This window comes from Haematobia irritans, chromosome 3, assembly GCF_050003625.1.
Source record: "Haematobia irritans isolate KBUSLIRL chromosome 3, ASM5000362v1, whole genome shotgun sequence".
In the NCBI taxonomy this organism is placed as follows: Eukaryota; Metazoa; Arthropoda; class Insecta; order Diptera; family Muscidae; genus Haematobia; species Haematobia irritans.
In genome coordinates this window covers 158,831,516-158,857,383 of record NC_134399.1, presented here as the reverse complement: position 1 = coordinate 158,857,383, position 25,868 = coordinate 158,831,516, and the positions used below count along the sequence as shown (strand labels likewise).

Below are 25,868 nucleotides of genomic sequence, written 5' to 3'. Positions count from 1 at the left end.
TTGGTTGAAATCGGTTCAGATTTAGATATAGCTCCCATATATCGATCGCCCGATTTACACTCATATGACCACTGTGGCCAATCTTTTACTCCGATTTAATTGAAATTTGTCCACAGGGAGTAGAATTAGCATTGTAGCTATGCGTGCCAAATTTGGTTGAAATCGGTTCAGATTTAGATATAACTCCCATATATAGCTTTCACCCGATTTACACTCATATGACCACAGAGGCCAATTTTTTGCTCCAATTTAGTTGAAATTTTGCACAGGGAGTAGAATTAGCATTGTTGCTATGCGTGCTAAATTTGGTTGAAATCGGTTAAGATTTAGATATAGCTCCCATATATAGCTTTCTCCCGATTTACTCTCATATGACCATAGGGGCCAATTTTTAACTCCGATTTAGTTGAAATTTTGCACAGGAAGTAGAATTAGCATTATAGCTATGCGTGCCAAATTTGGTTGAAATCGGTTCAGATTTAGATATAGATCCCATATATATGTTTTTCTGATTTCGACAAAAATTGTCCAAATACCAACATTTTCCTTGTAAAATTGCCACTGCTTAGTCGAAAAGTTGTAAAAATGACTCTAATTTTCCTAAACTTCTAATACATATATATCGAGCGATAAATCAGAAATAAACTTTTGCGAAGTTTCCTTAAAATTGCTTCAGATTTAAATGTTTCCCATATTTATACCCACCACCATAGAATGGTGACGGGGGTATAATAAGTTTGTCATTCCGTTTGTAACACATCGAAATATCGATTTCCGACTATATAAAGTATATATATTCTTGATCAGGGAGAAATTCTAAGACGATATAACGATGTCCGTCTGTCTGTCTGTCTGTCTGTTGTAATAAAGCAATCGTGCTGAAATTTTGCACAAACTCGTCTTTTGTCTGCAGGCAGGTCAAGTTCGAAGATGGGCTATATCGGTCCAGGATTTGATATAGTCCCCATATAAACCGACCTCCCGATTTGGGGTCTTGGGCTTATAGAAATCGTAGTTTTTATCCAATTTGCCTGAAATTTGAAATCTAGAGGTCTTTTATGACCATAAAGAGGTGTGCCAAAAATGGTGAGTATCGGTCCAGGTTTTGGTATAGCTCCCATATAGACCGATCTCCCGATTTTACTTCTTGGGCTTATAGAAACCGCAGTTTTTATTCAATTTACCTGAAATTGGAAATCTAGAGGTATTGTAGGACCACAAATACGTGTGCCAAAAATTGTGAGTATCGGTCTATGTTTTGGTATGGTCCCCATATAAAACGACCTCCCGATTTGGGGTCTTGGGCTTATAGAAACCGTAGTTTTTATCTAATTTGTCTGAAATTGGAAATCTAGAGGTATTTTAGGACCATAAAGAGGTGTGCCAAAAATTGTGAGTATCGGTCCATATTTTGGTATAGCCTCCATATAGACCGATTTCCCGATTTTACTTCTTGGGCTTCTAGAATCCGAAGTTTTCATCCTACTTGCCTGAAATTGGAAATCTAGAGGTATTTTTGGGTCATAAAGAGGTGTGCCGAAAACGGTGAGTATCGGTCCATATTTTAGTATATCCCCCATAAGAACGATCTCCTGATTTAACTCCTTGGGTTTCTAGTTTTTATCTGATTTGCCTGAAATTGTAAATATTCTGGTATTTTAGGCTCACAAAAACGTGTATCGGATTAAGTTTTTATCGGTCCATTTGGTAAGGCCTCCATATAGACCGACTTCACTTCTTGAGGGTGTAGAAGGCGCACTGATCATGAAAATTGCTTGAAACTCAATGTAAAATTTCCAGATTTTACTTCTACAGATGTAAGATTTCAAATCAAGACGTTGTTTTATAATATTCTTGCACACTTGCAAGAGATGTTAATGATTTCTCTAAAACTCAAACTAAAATGGTTCTTATAAATCCAGAATCTGATATAGTCCTCATAGGTGAAATCTTTAAATTTATCTTCGGGAAGTGTCCTCAAATCCTCAAGCCCTCCTGAAAATTCAAAGGAAACCCTAATATTTGGCTCATGGTGGTGGGTATTTAAGATTCGGCCCGGCCGAATATACTTGTTTTTACTAACATGGTATTCCACCCTAGTGCATTAGCCGACTTAAATTTTGAGTATATAGATTTTGTAGAAGTCTGTCAAATTCTATCCAGATCGAGTGTATTTAAATGTATGTATTTGGCACAAACCTTTATATACAGCCCCCAACACATTTGACGGATGTGATATGGTATCGAAGGGAGCCACCGTGGTGCAATGCTTAGCATGCCCGCCTTGCATACACAAGGTCGTGGGTTCGATTCCTGCTTCGACCGAACACCAAAAAGTTTTTCAGCGGTGGATTATCCCACCTCAGTAATGCCGGTGACATTTCTGAGAGTTTCAAAGCTTCTCTAAGTGGTTTCACTGAAATGTGGAATGCCGTTCGGACTCGGCTATAAAAAGGAGGTCCCTTGTCATTGAGCTTAACATGGAATCGGGCAGCACTCAGTGATAAGAGAGAAGTTCACCAATGTGTTATTACAATGGACTGAATAGTCTAAGTGAGCGTGATACATCGGGCTGCCACCTAACCTAACCTATGGTATCGAAAATTTAAATCTGCAAAGTGGTGCAGGGTATAATATAGCCCGACTTTAGACTTTCCTTACTTGTTCAAAAGTAGGAGATGTTTTTATGACTTTATTTTAAAAATAAAAACACACCTTTTATATTAGCCTGATATTATTATTATTATTATATTGGCCTGTCCATTGGATCCAAGTAAAGCTTTTTTTGAGAATATACTTCAGGCGATGGGGCCTGGGGTTAGTAATGAGTTAGACAGTTGGTGCAAATGTACCTTTAAAAAACTTCCATAAATGGATTAAACATTAAATTTAAATTATCCACCAGTAAGACACACATTTAATTGCAAGTATTTACTTTAAATTAATTTCTCCTTGACTATACCCAAACCGTATTCAATTTTATTGCCTCTCTAAGTCCAATGACCAAGTCATAGCCCATTATATAGAGGCGGCTTCAGGTATAGTACGACCATTTGCTATTACTTTTGAAGTCTATCCGCATAAATGGGGCCATTGCTGGTGGTTTTCTTTGTTGTCCTTGGCTGTGCAAATTGAGTTTCAGTAGCTAGAGCTTGGCGAGTGTTTAATAGAAAATGGCACGTTATGGTGTCGCCTAAGTGCTTTTGAAATAATCACCCATGGAAATGTTTCATCTTAAAATGCTTTTAAAGTTTTGCCATTAAAGTGTTTGTAGGTGTTAAAAAGTTGTTAAGTACTTTTATTGCGCGCTTCCAAAGAATACTGCTTTGCCAGTCAACCAGCCAACCAACTTGCCCTGTCATGAATGCAAGACTGTCCTGCCATATATCTACCAAAGTGGTTAGCCTCACAAATAGGACTTGAATGCACTAGCGTATACATAAGGATTTGTAATATATCCTCTGAGCTTTTGCGTACAAAAAAAAAAAAAGGTTTCATAAGTTAACTTTTGGATTATGAATGGGATGGGTAAGAATGAGAATGACAATATTAAGCTAAGAAATTCATAAACCATTGAATTAATGTCAGTTTCCTCTTGAAACCCCATGTAAGGGAGATTATTATGCTTCTTTAATAGATGATAAAAAAACGAAGATTTCATCTTTCCTTCACCTCAAAGTACATTATAGTTTAAGTACCCCCTAAGATTAATCGGATTTTTGATATTGAACATGGTAAGTGACACAGAGAGATCGCACGTTTGTAATTAACTTGCTCATAATGTTGACCCACACACTTAACTTATACAAAAACTTAAACACTTTTTTCAATTATGAAATTTCAGTACCAAAAGTGTTCCTTAATGGGTTTTTTACTAAAGAGCACCATTGTAGTGTCATAATTCTGTTTTGAAAAAATAAAAATCTCTCCATCTGTCCAATTACACTCAAAAAAGTTTTGAGTTTCCCTTAAGGTAATGGGAATAAGGAAAATTTGTCCCTTTTGAAAGACATACTATTTTAATGGAAGGGTGCAAATTTCAGCGATATTAAACTAAAAAAGGGAGAAAATTGTAAACAAAGATTATAAACGATCCGATAAGCTTACAAAAAATGAAGACTAATTCGAAAAAGTGTCCATTTGTTTTTTATTATTCGGGTTCTTCAGATAGTTAGGCCGGATGGTATTCCAAATGGACAATATTGGTCCCCATAAAAACCGAGCCTCAAGTTTGGATTGTGAATTCTGCTGGAGCAGCAAATTTGATTCGATCCAGTTGAAATTTGGAACATGGTGTTAGTATATGACATCTAAAAACTGCAAAAATTGATCTATATGGGTACATAATTATATATAGCCACCATTTAAACCGATACCCAGATTTTGGTTGGAAAGCTTTATCGAGGATCAGATTTCATCTAATCCGGTTGAAATTTTGTACGTGATGTCAAAAGATGGCCTCTTAGCACCATGCAAAAATTATATATAGGCCCCATATAAAATTTGATTTTTGAAGCATCCTGGAGCCGAAAATTTGCACAAATCTGTTCATAATTATTTTTGAACTCATGTACATAAAATGATCATGAACTGAATTGCCTTTTTTATTTAACATTGACTCCATGTGGACTAAATTAAAATTTAGGAGACAATGAGAACCCAAGTATTTAAGTCGGTTGTGGATGAATGTCTTTAGTAGATCTTCCTACGCAATTCATGGTGTAGAGTACATAAGATTCGGTCTTGCCGAACTTACAGCCGCATATACTTGTCTATAGCTGAGTTCCAACCAAAGCTTTGAACCAACCAGAAATGTCACCATTATTACTGAGATGAGATATGCTAGGTTAGGTGGCACCCCCAAAATATCAGGCTCACTTAGACTATTCAGTCCATTGTGATACCACAGTGGTGAACTTCTCTCTTATCACTGAGTGCTGCCCGATTCCATGTTAAGCTCAATGGCAAGGGACCTCCTTTGGGAGAGGACCTCCTACTGAGAGGATATAGACCACCGCTGAAAATTTTTGGTGGTCTGTCGAAGCTGGAATTGAACCCTTTGTATGAAAGATGGGTATGATATCCACGGTTTTGCTAAAATTTATAAACTAGCATTGTTTTTACCTAACGCATCGAAATATTGCACACAGACCCCATAAAATTCTTGGTCGTGGTTAAATTCTGATTGGATCTTGTGATATTCGTTCATATGTCTGTCGACATCAAGCTAACGCACCAAACTTTAAGCGTGACACAATTTGTTATTATTGATGTAAATCAGATGGTATAGAAACTATTTCCCATATAAACCGACACGAAGATTTCGCTTCTGGAGTCTGGAGGAACAGCGCATTTTATCTGATCCGATTGAAATTTGGTACGTGATGTCAGTATTTTGTTTTTTATTTATTTATTCATGTCTATGGATATAAATTTCCTTACAAACAAACAAGAAATGCTTAAAACTAGAAATATATAAAATCCAAAATATCTCTGAACTTAACTAAAGTTAGACAAATGTTAAAATAATTTTTGGATATATTATTGAATTCATTTAACACACGATAAAATAGCTCATTAGCTGAATAATTAGTTCTACGTACGTGAGTAGAAAAAACAATATTGTTACGCGATATTCTACCAGGCACATTAAAAGAGATCAGTTTAAATAGAAGAGGACAATCATCCCACCCACAAATAATTTTGGAAAGAAATATCTGAGAAAGATAAGCTCTCTTATTTTTAAGAGTTTTCAAGTGAATCAGACGATATATCTCAATATATGATCGAGCTGGACTAGAAAAGACAATTGTACGCAAGGCAAAATTTAAAATATCTTTTGAATTCTTTCTATTTAAGTTTCGATCTAATTATTGAAGAATAAATTAGTTTAATAGAATATGGATCAGCACTTTCTCTTTATAAATGCTAATAACGAATACGCTTTCGGAATTATGACGTTAATATGACTAACAAAAGTAAACTTTGAGTCAAATATTACTCCCAAATTTTTAACATCAACTCGCTCTAACCTATGGCCACATAAGTTGTAATCAAAATAAACAGGATATTTACTTTTAAAATATGAAATTGGGCAGCATTTATCAATATTAATTTTTTATACCCTCCACCATAGGATGGGGGTATATTAACTTTGTCATTCCGTTTGTAACACATCGAAATATTGCTCTAAGATCCCATAAAGTACATATATTCTGGGTCGTGGTGAAATTCTGAGTCGATCTGAGCATGTCCGTCCGTCCGTCAGTCCGTCTGTTGAAATCACGCTAACTTCCGAACGAAACAAGCTATCGACTTGAAACTTGGCATAAGTAGTTGTTATTGATGTAGGTCGGATGGTATTGTAAATGGGCCATATCGGTCCACTTTTACGTATAGCCCCCATATAAACGGACTCCCAAATTTGGCTTGCGAGGCCTCTAAGAGAAGCAAATTTCATCCGATCCGGCTGAAATTTGATGCATGGTGTTAGTATATGGTCTCTAACAACCATGCAAAAATTGGTCCACATCGGTCCATAATTATATATAGCCCCCATATAAACCGATCCCCAGATTTGGCTTGCGAGGCTTCTAAAGAGAAACAAATTTCATCCGATCCGGCTGAAATTTGGTACATGGTGTTAGTATATGGTCTCTAACAACCATGCAAAAATTGGTCCACATCGGTCCATAATTATATATATATATATAGCCCCCATATAAACCGATTCACCGATTTGGCTTGCGAGGCCTCTAAAAGAAGCAAATTTCATCCGATCCGGCTGAAATTTGGTACATGGTGTTAATATATGGTCTCTGACAACCATGCAAAAATTGGTCCACATCGGTCAATAATTATATATAGCCCCCATATAAACCGATCACCAGATTTGACCTCCGGAGCCTCTTGGAAGAACAAAATTCATCTGATTCAGTTGAAATTTGGTACGTGATGTTAATATATGGCCTCAAACTCCCATGCAAAAATTGGTCGATATCGGTCCATAATTATATATAGGCCCCATATGAATCGATCCCCAGATTTGACCTCCAGAGCCCCTTGGAAGAGAAAAATTCTTCCCATTCGGTTGAAATTTGGTATGTGATGTTAGTATATGGTATCCAACAACCATGCATGAATTGGTTCCTATCGGTCCATAATTATATATAGCTCCCATATAAACCGATCCCCAGATTTGACCTCTGATGCCTTTTGGAGAAGCAAAATTCATCCGATCTGCTTGAAATTTGGTACGTGGGGGTAGTATATGATATTATGTGCGTGAAGATAAATTGTAAATTTAACTAGTCGAGACACAAACCAGGTAGTTTTTGCCTGCGCACCTAATGGGTTAATTACAATTTGAGGAGATAAAATATTTAATGAAATTCAGCACTTTCCAACATATTTGCGCAAAATATTTTGGTATTAAACGAAAGATCTTGAGAAGTACTATAAATGCAAGTGGTTGTCATGTTCGAAAGCGTCCCATAAATGTTAGTTTTGCAGCTATATTTTAAAAGTCAGTTTGTCCAACTTGAAATAAAGTTAAACTACGCCCACTGTGCAATACCTGCTCTAGATTTTTTGGTATCAAATGAAAGCTCTTGACGAGTACTATAAACGCAAGTGGTTCTCACGTTCGAAAGCATCATAGAAATATCAATTTTTATCAAAAATATAATTAATATGTCAGAATTTAAAATATAGTGCACGCGGGCCCACTGTGCAATACCTGCTCTAGATTTTTTGGTATCAAAGGAAAGCTCTTGATGAGTACTATAAATCCAAGTGGTTGCTATATTCGAAAGCATCACAGAAATATCGATTTTTATCAAAAAGAAACTTAGTTTGCACGAAGTTACAATATAGGACACCCGTGCCCACTGTGCAAAACCTGCTCTAGATTTTTTGGTATCAAATGAAAGCTCTTGACGAGTACTACAAATGCAAGTAGTTGTTATATTCGAAAGCATCATAAAAATATCGATTTTTATAAAAAAGAAAATTACTTTTCTAGAATTTCAAAAAAAGTGCACATTGGCCCACTGTGCAACACCTGCTCTACAGTGTTTGGTATCAAATGAAAACTCTTGATGAGTACTATAAATGCAAGTGGTTTTTATTTTCGAAAGTTTCCCAAAAAAAATTGTTTTAAGCAAAAGTAAAATTAATTTGCGAAATTTTAGAAAATATCGCACCAGCGCCCACTGTGCAAAACCTGCTCTAGATTTTTTGGTATCAAATGAAAGCTCTTGACGAGTACTATAAACGCAGTGGTTCTCAGGTTTTGCACAGTGGGCGCTGGTGCGATATTTTCTAAAATTTCGCAAATTAATTTTACTTTTGCTTAAAACAATTTTTTTTGGGAAACTTTCGAAAATAAAAACCACTTGCATTTATAGTACTCATCAAGAGTTTTCATTTGATACCAAACACTGTAGAGCAGGTGTTGCACAGTGGGCCAATGTGCACTTTTTTTGAAATTCTAAAAAAGTAATTTTCTTTTTTATAAAAATCGATATTTTTATGATGCTTTCGAATATAACAACCACTTGGATTTATAGTACTCATCAAAAGCTTTCATTTGATACCAAAAAATCTAGAGCAGGTATTGCACAGTGGGCGCATTTCAGTTTTATTTCAAATTGTGGCGATTAAATTTAAAAAAAATTAACAAAAACCTACATTTCTGGGATGTTTTAGAAAACAAAAAATCTAGAGCAGGTTTTGCACAGTGGGCACGGGTGTCCTATATTGTAACTTCGTGCAAACTAAGTTTCTTTTTGATAAAAATCGATATTTCTGTGATGCTTTCGAATATAACAACCACTTAGATTTATAGTACTCATCAAGAGCTTTCATTTGATACCAAAAAATCTAGAGCAGGTATTGCACAGTGGGCGTAGTTTAACTTTATTTCAAGTTGGACAAACTGACTTTTAAAATATAGCTGCAAAACTAACATTTATGGGACGCTTTCGAACATGACAACCACTTGCATTTATAGTACTTCTCAAGATCTTTCGTTTAATACCAAAATATTTTGCGCAAATATGTTGGAAAGTGCTGAATTTCATTAAATATTTTATCTCCTCAAATTGTAATTAACCCATTAGGTGCGCAGGCAAAAACTACCTGGTATGTGTCTCGACTAGTTAAATTTACAATTTATCTTCACGCACATTATGATATTTAACAACCATGCCAAAAGTGGTCCATATCAGTCCATAATCATACATAGCCCCATATAAACCGATCCCGAGATTTGGTTTTGGAGCCTTTTGGAGGAGCAAATTTCATCCGAGTGAGTTGAAATTTGGTACATTGTGCTAGTATATGGTCGTTAACAACCATGCCAAACTGGGTCCATATCGGTCTATAGTTAATATGGCCCTCAGATAAATCGATCCCCAGTCACACAAAAATTGGTCCATATCAAGTTCATAATTGCATATAGCCCCATATAAGCGACCCCCATATTTCAATGCTGGATACCTTGCCACCGGTATTCATGGTGGAGGGTACATAAGATTCGGCCTGGCCGAACTTACGGCCGTATATACTTGTTTTTTTATAATTTCATTTTATTAATGCTATTTATCTATATGTGATGTTTAAATTATTCAAGACAAAAAAGATACAATTTCAAATGGCATTGACCTAGTGGTCAACCCATATATTAAATAATTTTCTTTTTATATTTTATCATATTATAATTTGTGGTTATTTCGTATTAGTATGCCTATTAAATTCGTTTTTAATTTTGAACTTATATTAACAAATCTTGTGGAGCTTTTCTCTTCAATCCTGTGAAGGTTTCGGAATTTGACATAAGGTTTGATTCTAATGTATTTAGATGGCTATCAGTTCTGGATTTATATCTTGTGACTTGGGATATCATCTCTTTTTTATACTTTTCTGGCGGAAAAATTGTAAAATAATTTTTTTTTTTGAAAATTGCCCTTTTCGCATCGATATTTCTTGAATCACTTAACTTATCACAGATCCAATTATTGACGATTATTCGTCATATTAATACCTTTCATTTACCAACAACAATATAATCGGACATTTTTAACTCGAGATATAATTTGTTTAGTGAAAAAAGAGCGAAAATCTAAAAATAACGGGATATCTCAAAAACTGTTCCATAAAAAACAAGTATATACGGCCGTAAATTCGGCCAGGTCGAATCTTATGTACCCTCCACCATGGATTGGGTAGAATCTTCTACGAAAGACTGTCATCCACAATCGAATTACTTGGGTTGTGATATCTTAAAACTTCTTAACATCGTTTTCTAAATTGTGAGTTAGTCCATACGTGGTATATATTAGACAAAAAAGGTATGTACGAGTATAGGTAAGTCTACAAATAATTACGAATCGATATGGAATCGATATGTGTGATTGGGGATCGATTTATCTGAGGGCTATATATATAACTATAGACCGATATGGACCTAGTTAGTTGTTAACGGCCATATACTAGCACAATGTACCAAATTTCAACTGACTCGGATGAAATATGCTCCTCCAAGAGGCTCCAAAACCAAATCTCGAGATCGGTTTGTATGGGGCCTATATATGATTATGGACTGATATGGACCACTTTTGGCATGGTTGTTACCACGTACCAAATTTCAGCCACATCGGATGAATTTTGCTTCTCCAAAAGGAACCTAAGGTCAAATCTTGGGATCTGTTTATTTGGGGGCTATATATAATTATGGACTGATATGAACCATTTCCTGCATGGTTGTTGGATACCATATACTAACATCACGTACCAAAATTCAATCGAATCGGATGCATTTAGCTCTTCCAAGGGGCTCCGGAGGTCAAATCTGGCGATCGGTTTATATGGGGGCTATATATAATTATGGACCGATTTCGACCAATTTTTGCATGGGTGTTTGAGGCCATATATTAACACCACGTACCAAATTTCAAATCTGGAGGTCAAATCTGGTAATCGGTTTATATGGGGGCTGTATATAATTATGGACCGATGTGGACCAATTTTTGCATGGCCATTAGAAACCATATACTAACACCATGTACCAAATTTCAGCCGGATCGGATGAAATTTGCTTCCCTTAGATGATCCGCAAGCCAAATCTGGGGGTCGGTTTATATGAGAGCTATACGTAAAAGTGAACCGATATGGCCCATTTACAATACCAACCGAGTACATCAATAACAACTACTTGTGCCAAGTTTCAAGTCGATAGCTTGTTTCGTTCGGAAGTTAGCGTGATTTCAACAGACAGACGGACGGACGGACAGGCTCAGATCGACTCAGAATTTCACCACGACCCAGAATATATATACTTTATGGGGTCTTAGAGCAATATTTCGATGTGTTACAAACGGAATGACAAAGTTAATATACCCCATCCTATGGTGGAGGGTATAAAAAAATTTTAAATTAATTTTCGAATTCAGCTGATCAAAATACATCAGAAAAGTTGCCTCTCATCAAGTGTACATCCATTTTTTTTTGGAAACTAGTGTAATAAGTCTTCTTGAAGGCGACGAATATCAGATAATGTATTTACACGCAGAGAAGGAATATTTATGATCACCACAAATACGTTTCAAGAGCAAAATGTTATTTTTGGACGGGGAACATGTAACATGTTTGTCATAAAATTATGTATCCGATTTCGGCCACCATGTATATGTTTGCCGAGAAAAGAACATTTTTGGCGACAAAAATGCTTCATGTTCATTGTCCAAAAATAACATTTTGCTCTTGAAACATGTTTGGTGTGATCATATTCCTTCAAGTCATCTGTATACAAAAACACATTTGAGAACTTAACACAGTATTTAGTGAATATCACTGATAAACAAAGCAAAAAATTATTTGCTTTGTAATAATCATGCAAAAATTTGTTTATATCGGTTTATAATTATCTACAGAACCATAGGAGACCTCGTAAGATTTGACATCTGAATGTCTTGGAGGAGCAACTGTCCGTTTGAAATTTTCTACAGTTGCCAAAAATGTCATTGGGTACATCGTTTGTATACTTTAACCTTTTCAAGTATAGGACTTTATGTTAGGGAGTTAGCCTTTATAATTCCTCGTCCATATTTTAAGTTATTTTTTGATGTTGACGTGTTGTCAACGCATCCAATGCATTGAAAAGTTAAAAATTCGTCAACTTCATGCGTCATATGCATACGTTACTTTTATCGTGTAACTCGAACGATAGTATTTCCCACATTAAAAAATTTTTTGACAATATCATATAGCGTAAAGACGCATGACCGGATGGTCTGTAATTCCACCTTAAGTATTAAAATTTTAAATTTTTTTCGTAAATATATAAATATATATATTTTTTTGACGGGTCTTTTATTACAATTTCTTCAAAATCTAACTAATATAATTATGTACATCAAAGAAAAAATGAAGCAATACAAATTTTAATTGGCTAAATTAATTTTTAATTGACATCGGTGAATGGAAATATCGTTTACGTAATTGTATAAATTAATTTCGTGACGGCATATACAATATTGTTCTAACTCGTTTCCGATAAATCTCCGAGACGTTGAAAGGGCCACTTTTAAAAGACATACTTATTTAATTATGATTTCATACAACAAATATATTTCAGCATACATATACTTGACTGATAAAAATACTATAATACGGGTTTCACAATCTTAGGCTCTTTCTACGGGAATTTCCTGCGTTCTGACCATTTTTGTTTATTTTCCCAGAAAATAAATTTGTCTCATTTTCTGCTTTAGTAAATGGAACATTATTTTCAAATTTATATGGGTGAATATACGATTTTTGTGATATTTCAAGGCGACCAAAATCCTTTTTAAGAGAACTTGTTTGGTGTTTTTGATTACTGTCAGACAATTGGAAATATATATTTGGATATTGATAATTTTGGTGTTGTATTTGTATAACATTGGCTGACAAGTTTGTGACCTCACTTAAACTAGATGTATCTGGAATAGTGTTAATAAAAGATGTCGAAATTACAGGACTGAACTGGTGATTCAATTTTCTTTCATTATATTTGAATTTGAAGCCAATGGCCGAGCAATAGTTTGGAATAACATTTTGTCTATCCTCACTAGAAATTGACTTTGTTTCACTTTGACTCTGGATTGTTTCCGATACAACGTCTATGTTATTAGAGCTATGTCGATCTTCTCCAGCTTGGAATCTTGATTTGCTTTGAAAAAGTGTTGATTTTGTATTCTCTTCTGGTGAATTGTTTTCAAGACCAATGAAAAATGTATCCGATGAGGTTGACTCTGAACCGATGCCATCAACGTCTTGAGAAACAAATCTTACGACTGGTTTACGAACATTCGATAATGGAATTTGTTCAGGATTATCCACCTACTAGAAAAAATGAATGGTTGTGATGAAATATTAATGAACAGGAGATTAAGTAAAAATGTAAATATATCCAAATGCAAGATATGTATTTGTAGAGTTAATATAAATTAGTCTGCGCAATAAAACTAGGGGGTGCGCATAACCTAAAAAAATGCTTCTGTAACATATATTCCCAAACACATTCTGCTTCAAGCACATATATTTTCAGGATTGGCCAAAAGAAAATATTGTATGTACCGTTTAAAAATATTATTATTTCCAAATATATAATTTTTTCACCAAACATATGGAAAACAGTCTTTTTCGTCCGTGTAGTTTATTATAACTCACCATAGGATGGACGTTCTATAAATATTTCCATTCCATGTAAATGTGATCTATTCTTGATCTGGGGATAGTAGTGCCAAATACGACTTTTAGTAATCTTCACAATCAGGGTTAGGTTAGGTATAAGGTAGCCCGATATTTTAGACAATTTACCGTTGTTGTTGTCGTAACAGTTTTTAATGTAGTTTCATCCATTTTGTTCAATGCTTTTGTAGTTCAACTAGTAGTCAGGTCAAGGAACTCTGCGACAAGCATGGGATGTGTCCAGAGTGATCTTGTGGTGAGACGGGTAGGCTTAGCTGGGCAAGCGAAAAGGTGACGAGTGTCATGTGGCCCTTGATTACAGATCGATAGGAAGTGAGGTGGCTGCACTTGCCTGATATTAGTTAGGCCAAAACTACCCTGGTCTGCCGTGGGAGATCTCTCTCCTCCGTTGCTATGGGCGGTGGTTGGACTCCGAGAACAGGATTAACCTTGTAGCTTCTCACCGCTTCAGCTACAGTATCCTCATGAATCCTGTTCAAACCTGCCTGGTATGCTGCCTGATCTAGAGGCTCTCTTTTATAACGCTGGATCTCGCGCTCCAGAAGGTGAAGATCAACCCATACATTTCTAAGTGGAGTTTGTCTATCCACAAGATGGTGATTTGGATTACTGCTTCGATAGCAACACAAGAGGTATTGCTTTGTCAAAATGTAATTGTGTTGACGCACTGGGATGATCTTGGTCTCCGCGACTTGAGGACCTTGTTTCTACCGCGGAGCTTACCATAAATTGCAATGGCATGGGCGGACGACTTAAAGAGGCTGTCGAATGTGACCCCCAGAATCTTAGGGTAATTCGGAGGGCAATTGGACAACGTCCAGTGAGGAGACGCTGGAGGTACTATTGGACACATTTTCCCGGAAATCAGACGATTGAACCATGCACTGGCGGTGCCACAGTGGCTCAGCGGTCGTTTCCTATCGAGGAAATTGTATCAGAATCTAGAATAAAATGGGCGTTAAATAGCTTTGGATCATTCAAATCCCCCGGACCTGATGGAATTACCCCGGCGGAGTTACAAGCGGTGGCTGACAGAATTATCCCCTGGTTGTCGGCGATATATATAGGATGTATCAACTTAGCATATATTCCACGAAAGTGGAGGGAATCAAAAGTCGTTTTCATACCTAAAGCGGGAAAAGCCTCTCACTCGAATGGGAAGGATTTCCGACCAATCAGCTTATCATCATTCCTACTTAAGACTCTGGAGAGGATGATAGATATTTATCTTACAACTAGCGTCGATTCAAGTTTGCTCTCGAAACGACAACATGCATATTCGAAGGGCAGGTCTACTGAGACCGCATTACATGAACTAGTCAGCTTTATTGAAAGCTCACTATCTGTCAAAGAATACACAATCGTGGCGTTTCTAGACATCGAAGGGGCGTTCAATAACGTCCATCCGAGCTCGATATTAAATGGACTGACAACTCTGAATGTTGATCCAGGTATACTTAGGCTGTTAGACGAACTTCTAAGGAAGAGACGCATTTCAGCCACACTAGGACAAGCAAACATACAAAGGTATGTGAACAGAGGCACTCCTCAAAGGGGAGTTCTATCACCTCTTCTTTGGAATGTTGCTATAAACAACCTTCTGGTTTCCCTAGAAAAAGAAAGGATACAAGTGGTAGCATACGCAGATGATGTGGCGCTAGCAGTCAGGGGAAAATTCCCATCAACAGTTAGAAATATTATACAGAGAGCCCTCCGGATGACTGAGAAATGGGCGAAAGATAATGGTCTTGGGGTAAATCCTGCAAAGACAGAACTAGTCATGTACTGCAAAGATCGCAAAACTCCCACGGTTAGGCCCATTTCCTTAGGGGTATTGCAATTCCCTTTAGGGAGTGTGCAAAATACCTTGGCGTTATTTTGGACAGGAAGCTGAACTTTAAGCTTAATATTTAAGAAAGGGCGAGGAAAGCAACGGTAGCTTTATACTCGTGCAAAAAGGCAATAGGGAAAAAGTGGGGACTAAAACCAAAAAATGTACATTGGCTATACACGGCAGTGGTTAGACCTATAATGTTATATGGTGTTGTAGTCTGGTGGCCGGCACTTCACCAGCCGACAAGTTTAGACAAAGTTCAGCGTATGGCGTGCTTGTGTATCTCATGTGCATTCAGCAAGACTTTGGCGAGTCCACTTTTCGACAAAAAGTTTGAGACTCTAATTCCCAACAGTGAGGCGTGGTATACACGGACCCCGGGGAATAAAAGATATATAGATTTCTACACTGATGGCTCCAAATTGGATGGCCAAGTGGGTTTCGGAGTATATTCTAAAGATCTGGAACTTCGAATAGCGAAAAGATTACCTGATCACTGTAGTGTTTTTCAGACTGAAATATTAGCAATAAGAGAAGTGGTGAATTGGCTGAGAAGTAATGCTCCAAGCAATATTGGCATTAATATATACTCAGACAGTCAACCTGCAATAAAATCCTTGGACTCTGTGTTCCTCAACTCTAAAACGGCCATCGACTTCTGCAAATCTCTCAATGAGATGGCTGAGCAGCACAATATTCACCTAATATGGGTGCCTGGCCATAGGAACATACCGGGGAACTGCAAAGCAGATGAGCTAGACAGGCTAGGAACTACCGTACATTTTCCAGGGGAACTAGAATCTGTTGGTATGCCTCTGGCTACCTGCAAGCTCTTACTGCGTGAGAAGGCTGTCATGATGGCAAATGTTCGATGGGAGAATTGTAAGGGTTGTAACGACACCAAGCAAATATGGTCCCATTTAAAATTAAACCGCACACTAGATATGCTAGTGTTCTCGAGACGCCAGATATCACTCCTGATATCTGCTATAACGGGTCGCAGCCTGATAGGCGATTTTGCAAAAACTTTTGGTGCGAAGTATAATGACTATTGTATGAGCTGTCATGATGCGGAGGAAAAGGAATCAATAAAACACCTCTTGTGTAAGTGTCCTGCATTTTGTGTAAGGCGTAAGCAAATTTTAGGTGCATATAGCTTCAGATTACTGGCGGACCTGGAAAACGATAACTTAAGCAGTCTGCTAATGTTTTTGGAACAATCTGGATGGTTCAACAGAAGAAAATAATCTAGAAGGTTGAACGGTTAAAACTAGAAGTGCTCATATGTATTAGGTACTTTTAGTTAATGTGGTATCACAATGGACTGAATAGTCTAAGTGAGCCTGAATCTTAATCGGGCTGCCACTTTAACCTAACCTAACCTAGGGTAATTTGTGGTCGGAATTATTTCGCCGTCGACTCTGACATTCAACTGCCTTCCAACTACTTCCGCCGTCCATGTAGTGAATAGTGTGGCTGAGGATTTGGTGGGAGATATCCTCAAATTTCTTGTAGTGAAATAACTTGTAAGATCAGCGAGGTAGATGTTCAATCGTTCGAATATGTCATCAACAATGGGCTCGGATGGCATGATTGTACAATCGTCCGCATATGATACAATCTCGACGCCGTCAGGAGGGGGTGGAATCGGGGACAGGTAGAGATTAAACAGTGCCGGAGATATCACCCCACCCTGAGGAACTCCCTGTTTAATTCCACGTACGACTGGCGTCCGCACAGATAATTCAGAACCCAACGCTTGGTTCCTATCAGTAGGGACGTATTATCGATGTCCTCGAATAGTGTGGCATGGTTGAACGTATCGAATGCCTCCGATAGGTCAACCGCCACGAGGACCGTCCTGTGACACGGCTTGAAATGACGGGTTGCCAAGAAACGTCATTTATCAGACGCTAAAGAATTTTTAGGGTTTGATCGAAACTGGGTTTGAACCCGCGACCCTGTGTATGCAAGGCGGGCCTACTGGCCATTGCACCACGATGGCTCCTATTCACCACGAGGAGTTTTTTTTTTATCATTTTCAATAATTGAAAATTTTCCGAATTCTGAAACTATCGATTCAATAATCGAAAATTTTCCGAATTCTGAAACGGTCGACTTTTGAAGCACGCAAAATAAAAATTAGAATTTTTGGAAAATGGATATCGGAAAGAAGGTTGACACTAAAACATATCTAAGTGTCGATCATCTCTAGACGGCGCTTCGCGAGGAATGACTTAAAATACCTCAATGTCACATTCATGCGACGTGCGATGACTATATGAAGGCTTGTATGCATTACATATCAACTACCTTGTGTGAACTATTTGGAGTTTAGTAAAATTTACTATAAGTAAAAAGAAGAAAATAAAAAACAAGTAAAGAAAATCCCTGCTCCATTTTGTAGATGAACATTTTCGATACCATCTCAAATCCTTCATTTTGAATTCTATTCCTTGCGCAAAATTTCCCGAAAATCGAAGTAACACTTTGTGTAAATTGAGCCAAAGATATATATTGGAGCTATATCTAAATCTGAACCGATTTCTTTCAAAATCAATAGAGTTATATTTTGATCCAAAATGCATACTTGTGCCATATTTGAAGTTGATTGATTTGATAGACGGACGGGTGGACATGGTTATATCGACTTAAGTGCCGACTCTAAGCATTATTGCCAAAGACACCATGTGTCTATCTTGACTCCTTCTGGGTGTTGCAAACATATGCTCAACCTGCAATATCCTGTTTCACAGTGTGACGTAGAGTATAAAAATGTTCGCACATTTAGCAAAAATAAAACTAAAATCAACTACCTTTCATGAACTAAAATAAAGTAAAATAGTCTGTAGAAATAAGCTGAGAACTACTGTATGCCACTATATAAATATTTTGGATAGGTTTCCAACGTTTTTGTAAAGTTCGTCGCAAATGTATGTTAAATAGGTTGTGATTTTTGACGGATCACCACCGGTGGTGGGTATTAAAGATTCGGCTCAGCCGAACGTAAAGGGTGATACGGTCAAAATTTGGTCAATATAAACTTGACGTATTTCTTTCAATTTTGCATTTAAAAAACCTGAACACCCCTCTTCAGTTGTCAAAATGCCGCCCAAGCAAGAAGAGCAGCGTATCAAAATTTTGCTCGCGCATCGCGAAAATCCGAGCTACTCGCACGCAAAGCTGGCAAAATCGCAAAAAGTTGCCAAAGTTCCAAATTGATTAAAGTGTTTGGGGAACGTTTGTCGACAGCCAGGAAGTCTGGATCGGGGGGAAATCGAAAACCGGAAGCCGCTGAGACGACAAAGAGAGTTGCCGGTAGTTTCAAGCGAAACCCTAACCTCTCTCTCCGAGATGCCGCAAATAAGCTGGGTGTATCGTCTACAACCGTGCATCGAGCCAAAAAACGAGCCGGACTATCGACTTACAAGAAGGTAGTGACTCCAAATCGCGATGATAAACAAAATACGACGGCCAAAGCGCGATCCCGGAGGCTGTACACGACGATGCTGACGAAGTTTGACAGTGTGGTAATGGACGACGAAACATACGTCAAAGCCGACTACAAGCAGCTTCCGGGACAGGAGTTTTATACGGCAAAAGGAAAGGGAAAGGTAGCAGATATTTTTAAGCACATAAAACTGTCAAATTTCGCAACGAAATATCTGGTTTGGCAAGCCATCTGTACCTGTGGGTTGAAAAGCAGCATTTTCATAGCTTCCGGGACTGTCAACCAGGGCTGTGGAGTCGAGCCAATTTTGCTCGACTCCGACTCCGGCTCCAGCATTTTTCATCAGCTCGACTCAGACTCCGCCTCCGGAGTCGACTCCGGGTAATATAACTAAATCTCATTTTTAGTGGTATAGTGGTATAAGTTGTAGTTCTATAGTGGGGGTACCGTAAGTGGATCGATATAAAGTATCGTATTTATTTATGTGTGCAAAAAAAAGGTCTTAATTTCACATTAGATGCCAATTAAACTCTATATTTAAATTTAGGGCAATGTTTAGTAAATAAAATAATGCTATAAATACCCATCATAATATGAGAAGATACCAACAGTATATGTATTTGTGGACCAAAATTATTGATACTATCTCAAATTCTTTAAATTTGTTGCGAGCTATATAAAGGTTTATATTCCCATATGCATGAATTTGAATCTGAATCGATTTAGACAAAATTGTATATACTTCTACAAAATCTATGTACTTTAAATTTAAATCTAACGTTATGGGACGTAACACAATTTTAACAAAAAATAAAAACGCAAGGAATGTCTAAAGTCGGGCGGGCCGATTATAATATACTCTGCACAACTTTGTATTTAGATCTACATTTTGATAAAATCTCAAATCAGACTTCTACAAAATTTCGGGCAATATTTATAATTGTTTAGACAATTTCGCAAAAATGCATTTATGATTCATTCATTGAAAAATTTGAAAATTTGAGTCATTTCTACAAGTTTTCGACTTAGCAGTGAGCATCAGTGAGCATACAATTTTGGAAAAATTTTTGTCTAGTAAATAAAATTTTGCAAAATTTTCTACAGAAACAAAATTTTGACTAAATTTTCTATAGAAACAAAATTTTGGCAAAATTTTTTATAGAAATCAAATTTTGACCAAATATAAGAAATAAAATTTTGAATAAAATTTTTATAGAAATAAAATTTGGCAAAAATTTTTATAGAAATAAAAGTTTGAAAAAGTTACCAATAGAAATACAATTAAAAAAAAATGTGTAGCAAATTAAATTTTGCAAAATTTTCTATAGAAATAAAATTTTGCAAAATAACATAATCTATAGAAACAAAATTTTGACTAAATTTTCTATAGAAATAAAATTTTGACTAAATTTTATATAGAAAAATATATTTCTATAGTAATAAAATTTCGAATACATTTTTTATAGCAGTGATCATCAGTAAGAAAAAAAATTTGAGAAAATTTGCTATAGAAATAAAATTTGACAATTTTTTTTTATAGAAATAAAATTTTGAAAAATTATCAATAAAAATACAATTTTAGAAAAATTTTTGTGTAGTAAATAAAATTCTGCAAAATATTCTACAGAAACAAAATTTCGACTAAATTTTCTATAGAAATTAAAAATTTTTACAAAATTTTTTATTACTATAAAATTTTGGCAAAATTTTCTATAGAAATAAAATTTAGACCAAATTTTCTAATAAACAATCTATTACTATAAAATTTTTGCAAAATTTTCTATAGAAATAAAATTTTGACTTAAACTTTTATAGAAATAAAATATCAGTAGAAATAAAATTTAAAAAAAAATTGTGTAACACACAAACTTTTGCAAAATTTTCTATAGAAATAAAATTTTGCAAAATATTCTATAGAAACAAAATTTTGACTCAATTTTCTATAGAAATAAAATTTTGACTAAATTTTCTATAGAAAAAATATTTCTATAGTAAAAAAATTTTGAATAAATTTTTTATAGAAATAAAATTTTGACAAAATTTGCTATAGAAATAAAATTTTGACAAAAATTTTTATAGAAATAACATTTTGACAAAATTTTCTATAAAAAGCAACTTTGAAAAAATTTTCTGTCAATATTCCACATATGTATATGGCCTTAAAATAAAATTAAAAAAAAAAAATAATAATTTCGGGTATTAAAATGGATCGATCCAGCCCATCTGCTAGTCTAACATTCTAGGAAACATCAAAAGATAGCCGTAATTGGAAGTTGATTTTCATTTACAATCATGCTGTACATTGATCGAATGAATAACGCAATGGAAACTAATTTGCGTAAAAACTTGCTTACTTACAAAAATGTGAATTGTTTTAAAAAATTTGGATTAGTCGGAGTCGGAGTCGAGCAAAATTTTTACGACTCCGACTCAAGCAAAATCTTCAGACTCCGACTCCAAGACTCCGACTCCGACTCCGGCTCCACAGCCCTGCTGTCAGCCAAGAAATGTACGTGAAAGAGTGTTTGAATAAACGTCTGCTGCCTTTCCTGAAGAAACACGGATGTTCCGTACTGTTTTGGCAGGATTTGGCATCTTGCCATTACGGTAGCAAGGCCATGGAGTGGTACGCCGCCAACAACGTGCAGGTGGTTCTCAAGGACAAGAACCCTCCCAACACGCCAGAGCTCCGCCCAATTGAGAAATACTGGGCTATTGTCAAGCGGAACCTAAAGAAGACCAAAAAACTCCTAAGGACGAGCAGCAGTTCAAGGCAAACTGGCTTTCTGCGGCGAAGAAGGTGGACAAGGTGGCTGTACAAAACCTGATGGAAGGTGTCAAGCGTGAGGCCTGGCAATTCGGATTTGGAAAAGCGAAAGCCTAACTGAATATTTTTCCTGAATTTTATACTAATTGAGCTTGAAAAAGAAATTTAATTTGATTTTTTAAATAAACGATTTCACCGATTTACACGCGTTTTCCCTTGATTTTTACGCGTTTTTGACCGTATCACCCTTTAGGACCGTATATGCTTTTTGTTCTATATTAGATAGTGAAAAGAAAAAGTCCTACCTCATGAGCTGCATCATCATTGTATGGTTGTTGATGAAGCGTCTTCTTAGTAGTAGGCTTCTTTGGTACAGGAGGATTTGGACGTTTCGTTTGCGGTTTACGTGGTTCTTCATCCGACGACGATTCAGATATTTCAGGAAGTGATCTATGAGGTCTATTCAATTCTTGTGAACTCATCTTCTTGTCATTTAGAATATATTTTACATCGTCCAATACTCGTTCGCGTATATCTGAAGTAATAGGAGATCGTTGATTGGTCGCAGATGTTTCAGCTTCAGGTTCACCATTCAAGAGTAAGATCAATTGATTTGCAAGACTTCGCCGAGTTTCCATCGCTTGTTGGTCGGTGGTAATATTTCGAGGTGTTAGAAAATTTTGTAAAATTTCCAAAATCATCTCCCTTTCATCTTTGCTATAGTGTTTAGTAGGTATTCTATTAGATTTCGGATATAAAATATATCCAATATCTTGAAGTCTACGTTCTTTGATCAATCGGGGATCCATTGAAGTAGAACTGAAAGTTCTGTTAACTCCATTGGGATTTAGAATTAAGCGAATATTTTGTAAAACACTTTCACGACTTTCCTCATTCGATATTGTGGGTAAACGATTTGGATTGAAAATCGTATGCAAATAACCAAGAATTTCCTCAATTTCCAAGAGTTTATATTTATTTTTATTTCGAAATAGGGAAGGTGGTCCCAATAGCTCTCGTAGATTTTCCAAAATATCTTTTCGCATTTCATTACGTCTGTAATGTGCTAAGGCTTGAAATGATGAAATATCAGTTTGCATTTCTTGGGACACGCGATTGGGTATTGAGATGGGCGATTTGGGTTTTTCAGTGTTTTTGCTTGTGGAAGAAAGTTCCTTTTTCTGTGGATCATGGAATGTTTGATGTTCATATTCCTGTAGCATATTAGCTGTTAAGGGGGATTGTAAATTGGTTAGGTCTGCAGTAACAGTTGGCATTTCTTCGGATTTTAGAAACAATGTTTCGGTTATTGATTCGCTGTCTGGTCTTAGTGTAATTAAGTCATCCGGAAGCCTATTAGAAGAATTTGTAGATGGAGAGAATTTTAATTTAGCTGCTGATATTGAAGAAACCTCAATTTCTGAGGCCTTCTCATTAGATGTTGGGATTGCTAGTTTCTCTCCAACTGCTGGAGCGATTGCTTCAGATCTCTGTATTTTATTTTCTTTTGGTATTGAGGGTTTTGGAAGTTGCTCAATTGTTGGTTTCTGTGGTATATCTATACTCTCAGGTTCTTGAAATTTAGTTTGAAGTTTCTTTTTTACTTTGGTCGAAGACAGAGTCTGAGGGGTGATATTCAAATCTCTTTGTAATTCAGCCGGTTCTTCCTCAGTCATCGTTGTGGCTTCTGCAATTAAAGAGATCGATTTAGGTTTCCCCAAACATTCTTTGTAATTAGAGGAAATTATCTTCTCTAGAACTTGCCTGGGAATATTTTTGTTCTGGGCCACATGATCTTTGACAATATCCAATATTTCCACCAAAGATTCACAAGGTTGCTCTGATGAGTTAATCACTGTTTCTGTTACACTAGAACTAGAGCAAGAATAGAAAATCTCACTTGAATCCTTTGGTGTTGTTTCTCCGAGGGCTTTTCCATAGTTCGCGTTGTGTGTTTGTGATTGCGAGGTGGTGGTAACAGCAATTGTCGTTTTTTCCTTGTTTTTTGAAGATTTCCTTTTTCTATCATCCAACACTGCCGAAGCTTCCATGGCAATGTGAGTTTGTACAAATCTCGTTTCACCCGTGCTATTTTGGATCTGTAGATTAATGGGTAGTATAAAAGAAATGGGCTCCATTTGTATGGATTTCTTTAATTTTCGCAAAGATTTTTCCCGATGGCTTTTAGTGGAAATGGATTTGTCAGCATTAGAATGATGTTTTATTGAAGCACTTGGAACAAGCGAAAGACTGTGACAAAGTGAACATGAATGGGGTGATTGACAATGTTGACAACATTTGTCTGGAGAAGAGATGATAGTTGTAGGTTGAATGGGAGGAGAAACATCTACAACGGAAGCAATGGGTTGAGCTTTACATGTACACAAATGCGGTGCCGGGGAAGCCGCTTTAGATGATTGCCTCATGTGGCAAGAACATGGTAAATTATTTTGATTATTAGCATATGGAATTGGGGATATAATGGGAGTTTTTAGGTTTGAAGAATCACGGTCAATATTAGTTGGAGTTTTCTCCAGGGGTTCATTAGAAGTAGCTTTAACCTCTTGTATAGATCCACCTTCTTGTCCACCTTCCAATTCCTTTGTGCTTTCATCTTCGTGCAAGGCGTTTCTGGATATTTGTCCATTACTATTTTGTGAATTATTTGTCATTATCAATTCCCCTCTGAGCTTGGCACATCTTTCACAAAACTCCAGACCTTCGTATTCTTTGTCATGATTTACACATAAATTCGGTATCTCAAAAAAGTCTACAGAACCTTTTTGAGTTTCTAAGAAATTTGATATACTCTCAATAGTTCCTTTCTTCATCTGATTACATTTTTCCAAACAATCACAAAATTTTTGTTTAAAATCAATTGGTGATGCTGTTGTTGATATATGACGGTTGCAATCACAGTCCAATTTCTTAGCCATATCATTTAATTCTCTGAAATTCTTCTCTTTCTTAGCGTGTTTAGTTTCTCTTTCTCCAATTTTTTCTATATTTTCTTTACATTTTTCCACAGATGTCTTACCTCTCATTCGTGATTTATTAAGCTTTTTGGCTTTGTGATAGGCTCTACGAAAGCAACGATATAATATATGGGAAGTTTGAGCTACTTCTCTCATAAGGCACTTAAATTCCCTAGGATCTTTTATATGATTTATAACTTCAGCCATATTGTAAGAATTTTGTAGTTGAATATGAGAATCTTCTTCACTGCCATAGCAATCGAAAAATCTTTCTTTTCCACTGTCTCCAAACTCGTCGTCTAATTCTTTATCATTTTTAAGAGTTTGTTTCATAAATATAGGATCTATGTATAGATATTGTAAATTATTTTCTTTTCCTAATTTTATAAGAGGGCAATCGAAAATATTATGATCCAATGTTGAACAATATTCCATATGTCTTTTTCTTTTCTTTGAGCAATTGCATTTTGGTGTGGCTTTATCTTTGTTCTTCAGTTTTTCGTTATTCATTTTCCTATTGATGTTTTTTGATTAGTTCTTTTTCTTAAAAGATATACAATAAATTTAGAAGATTTTAAATTTTCAAACAAAATTATTTAATTTTCATATTTTTGTTAATGTTTTGTTTTAATGGAAAAAAATGACTATAAAATCACAGCATGGTACAATTATTTAGAAGGTAGCCTTAATTCATCAGGGGCCTCCAAAGGCTTTTGTTGACGTTAAAAAAATTAAATTGAAATTTGAAAATAACTTAAATACAATGGAAAATGCGTACATTTTGTATGTATCACAAGCTGTGAATGGTGCAAATTACCAAAATTCTTGCATCCAGTCGAATATTTTTCATTTAAAACGTATTTCCATACAATTAGTAAATGTTTCACGTGAATGACATAAAATTCCAACAAATATGTATTTCTGTATTATTTGTTTATCTACATTTTACTGACATTGTGCTGATCTGTTTTTTTATTTTTATACCCTCCACCATAGAATGGTGACGGGGGTATAATAAGTTTGTTATTCCGTTTGTAACAAATCGAAATATTGATTTCCGATTATAGAAAGTATATATTCCTGATC

At 36.0% G+C, this 25,868-nt stretch overlaps 2 protein-coding genes across 4 annotated transcripts in view; one reads left to right on the top strand and one right to left on the bottom strand.

Annotated features, from left to right (window-relative positions):
• The window catches only part of LOC142230175 (uncharacterized), a 436,700-nt gene that overhangs the window by 128,912 nt on the left and 281,920 nt on the right, over window positions 1-25,868 (top strand). The window lies entirely within an intron of this gene.
• LOC142230065 (uncharacterized) lies at window positions 12,354-25,429 on the bottom strand. Of its 2 annotated transcripts, none has more exons than XM_075300692.1 (2): window positions 22,113-25,429; window positions 12,354-13,383 (listed from the first exon to the last, which is right to left on the bottom strand). In XM_075300692.1, exons 1-2 carry the CDS (start codon window positions 25,290-25,292, stop codon window positions 12,679-12,681), a joined length of 3,885 nt encoding a protein of 1,294 aa, XP_075156807.1. In that variant the 5' UTR covers window positions 25,293-25,429; the 3' UTR covers window positions 12,354-12,678. The 2 variants fall into 2 exon arrangements, with proteins under 2 accessions (XP_075156807.1, XP_075156808.1); XM_075300693.1 differs by having other exon boundaries at window positions 13,248-13,386.

Excerpts from the sequence above, each read along its gene's own strand:
- LOC142230065 (XM_075300692.1), bottom strand. The coding sequence starts at position 25,292 with ATGAATAACGAAAAACTGAAGAACAAAGATAAAGCCACACCAAAATGC. Across the intron at positions 13,384-22,112 it reads ATGATGATGCAGCTCATGAG|GTGGATAATCCTGAACAAAT; the intron begins GTAGGACTTTTT and ends TTTTTCTAGTAG.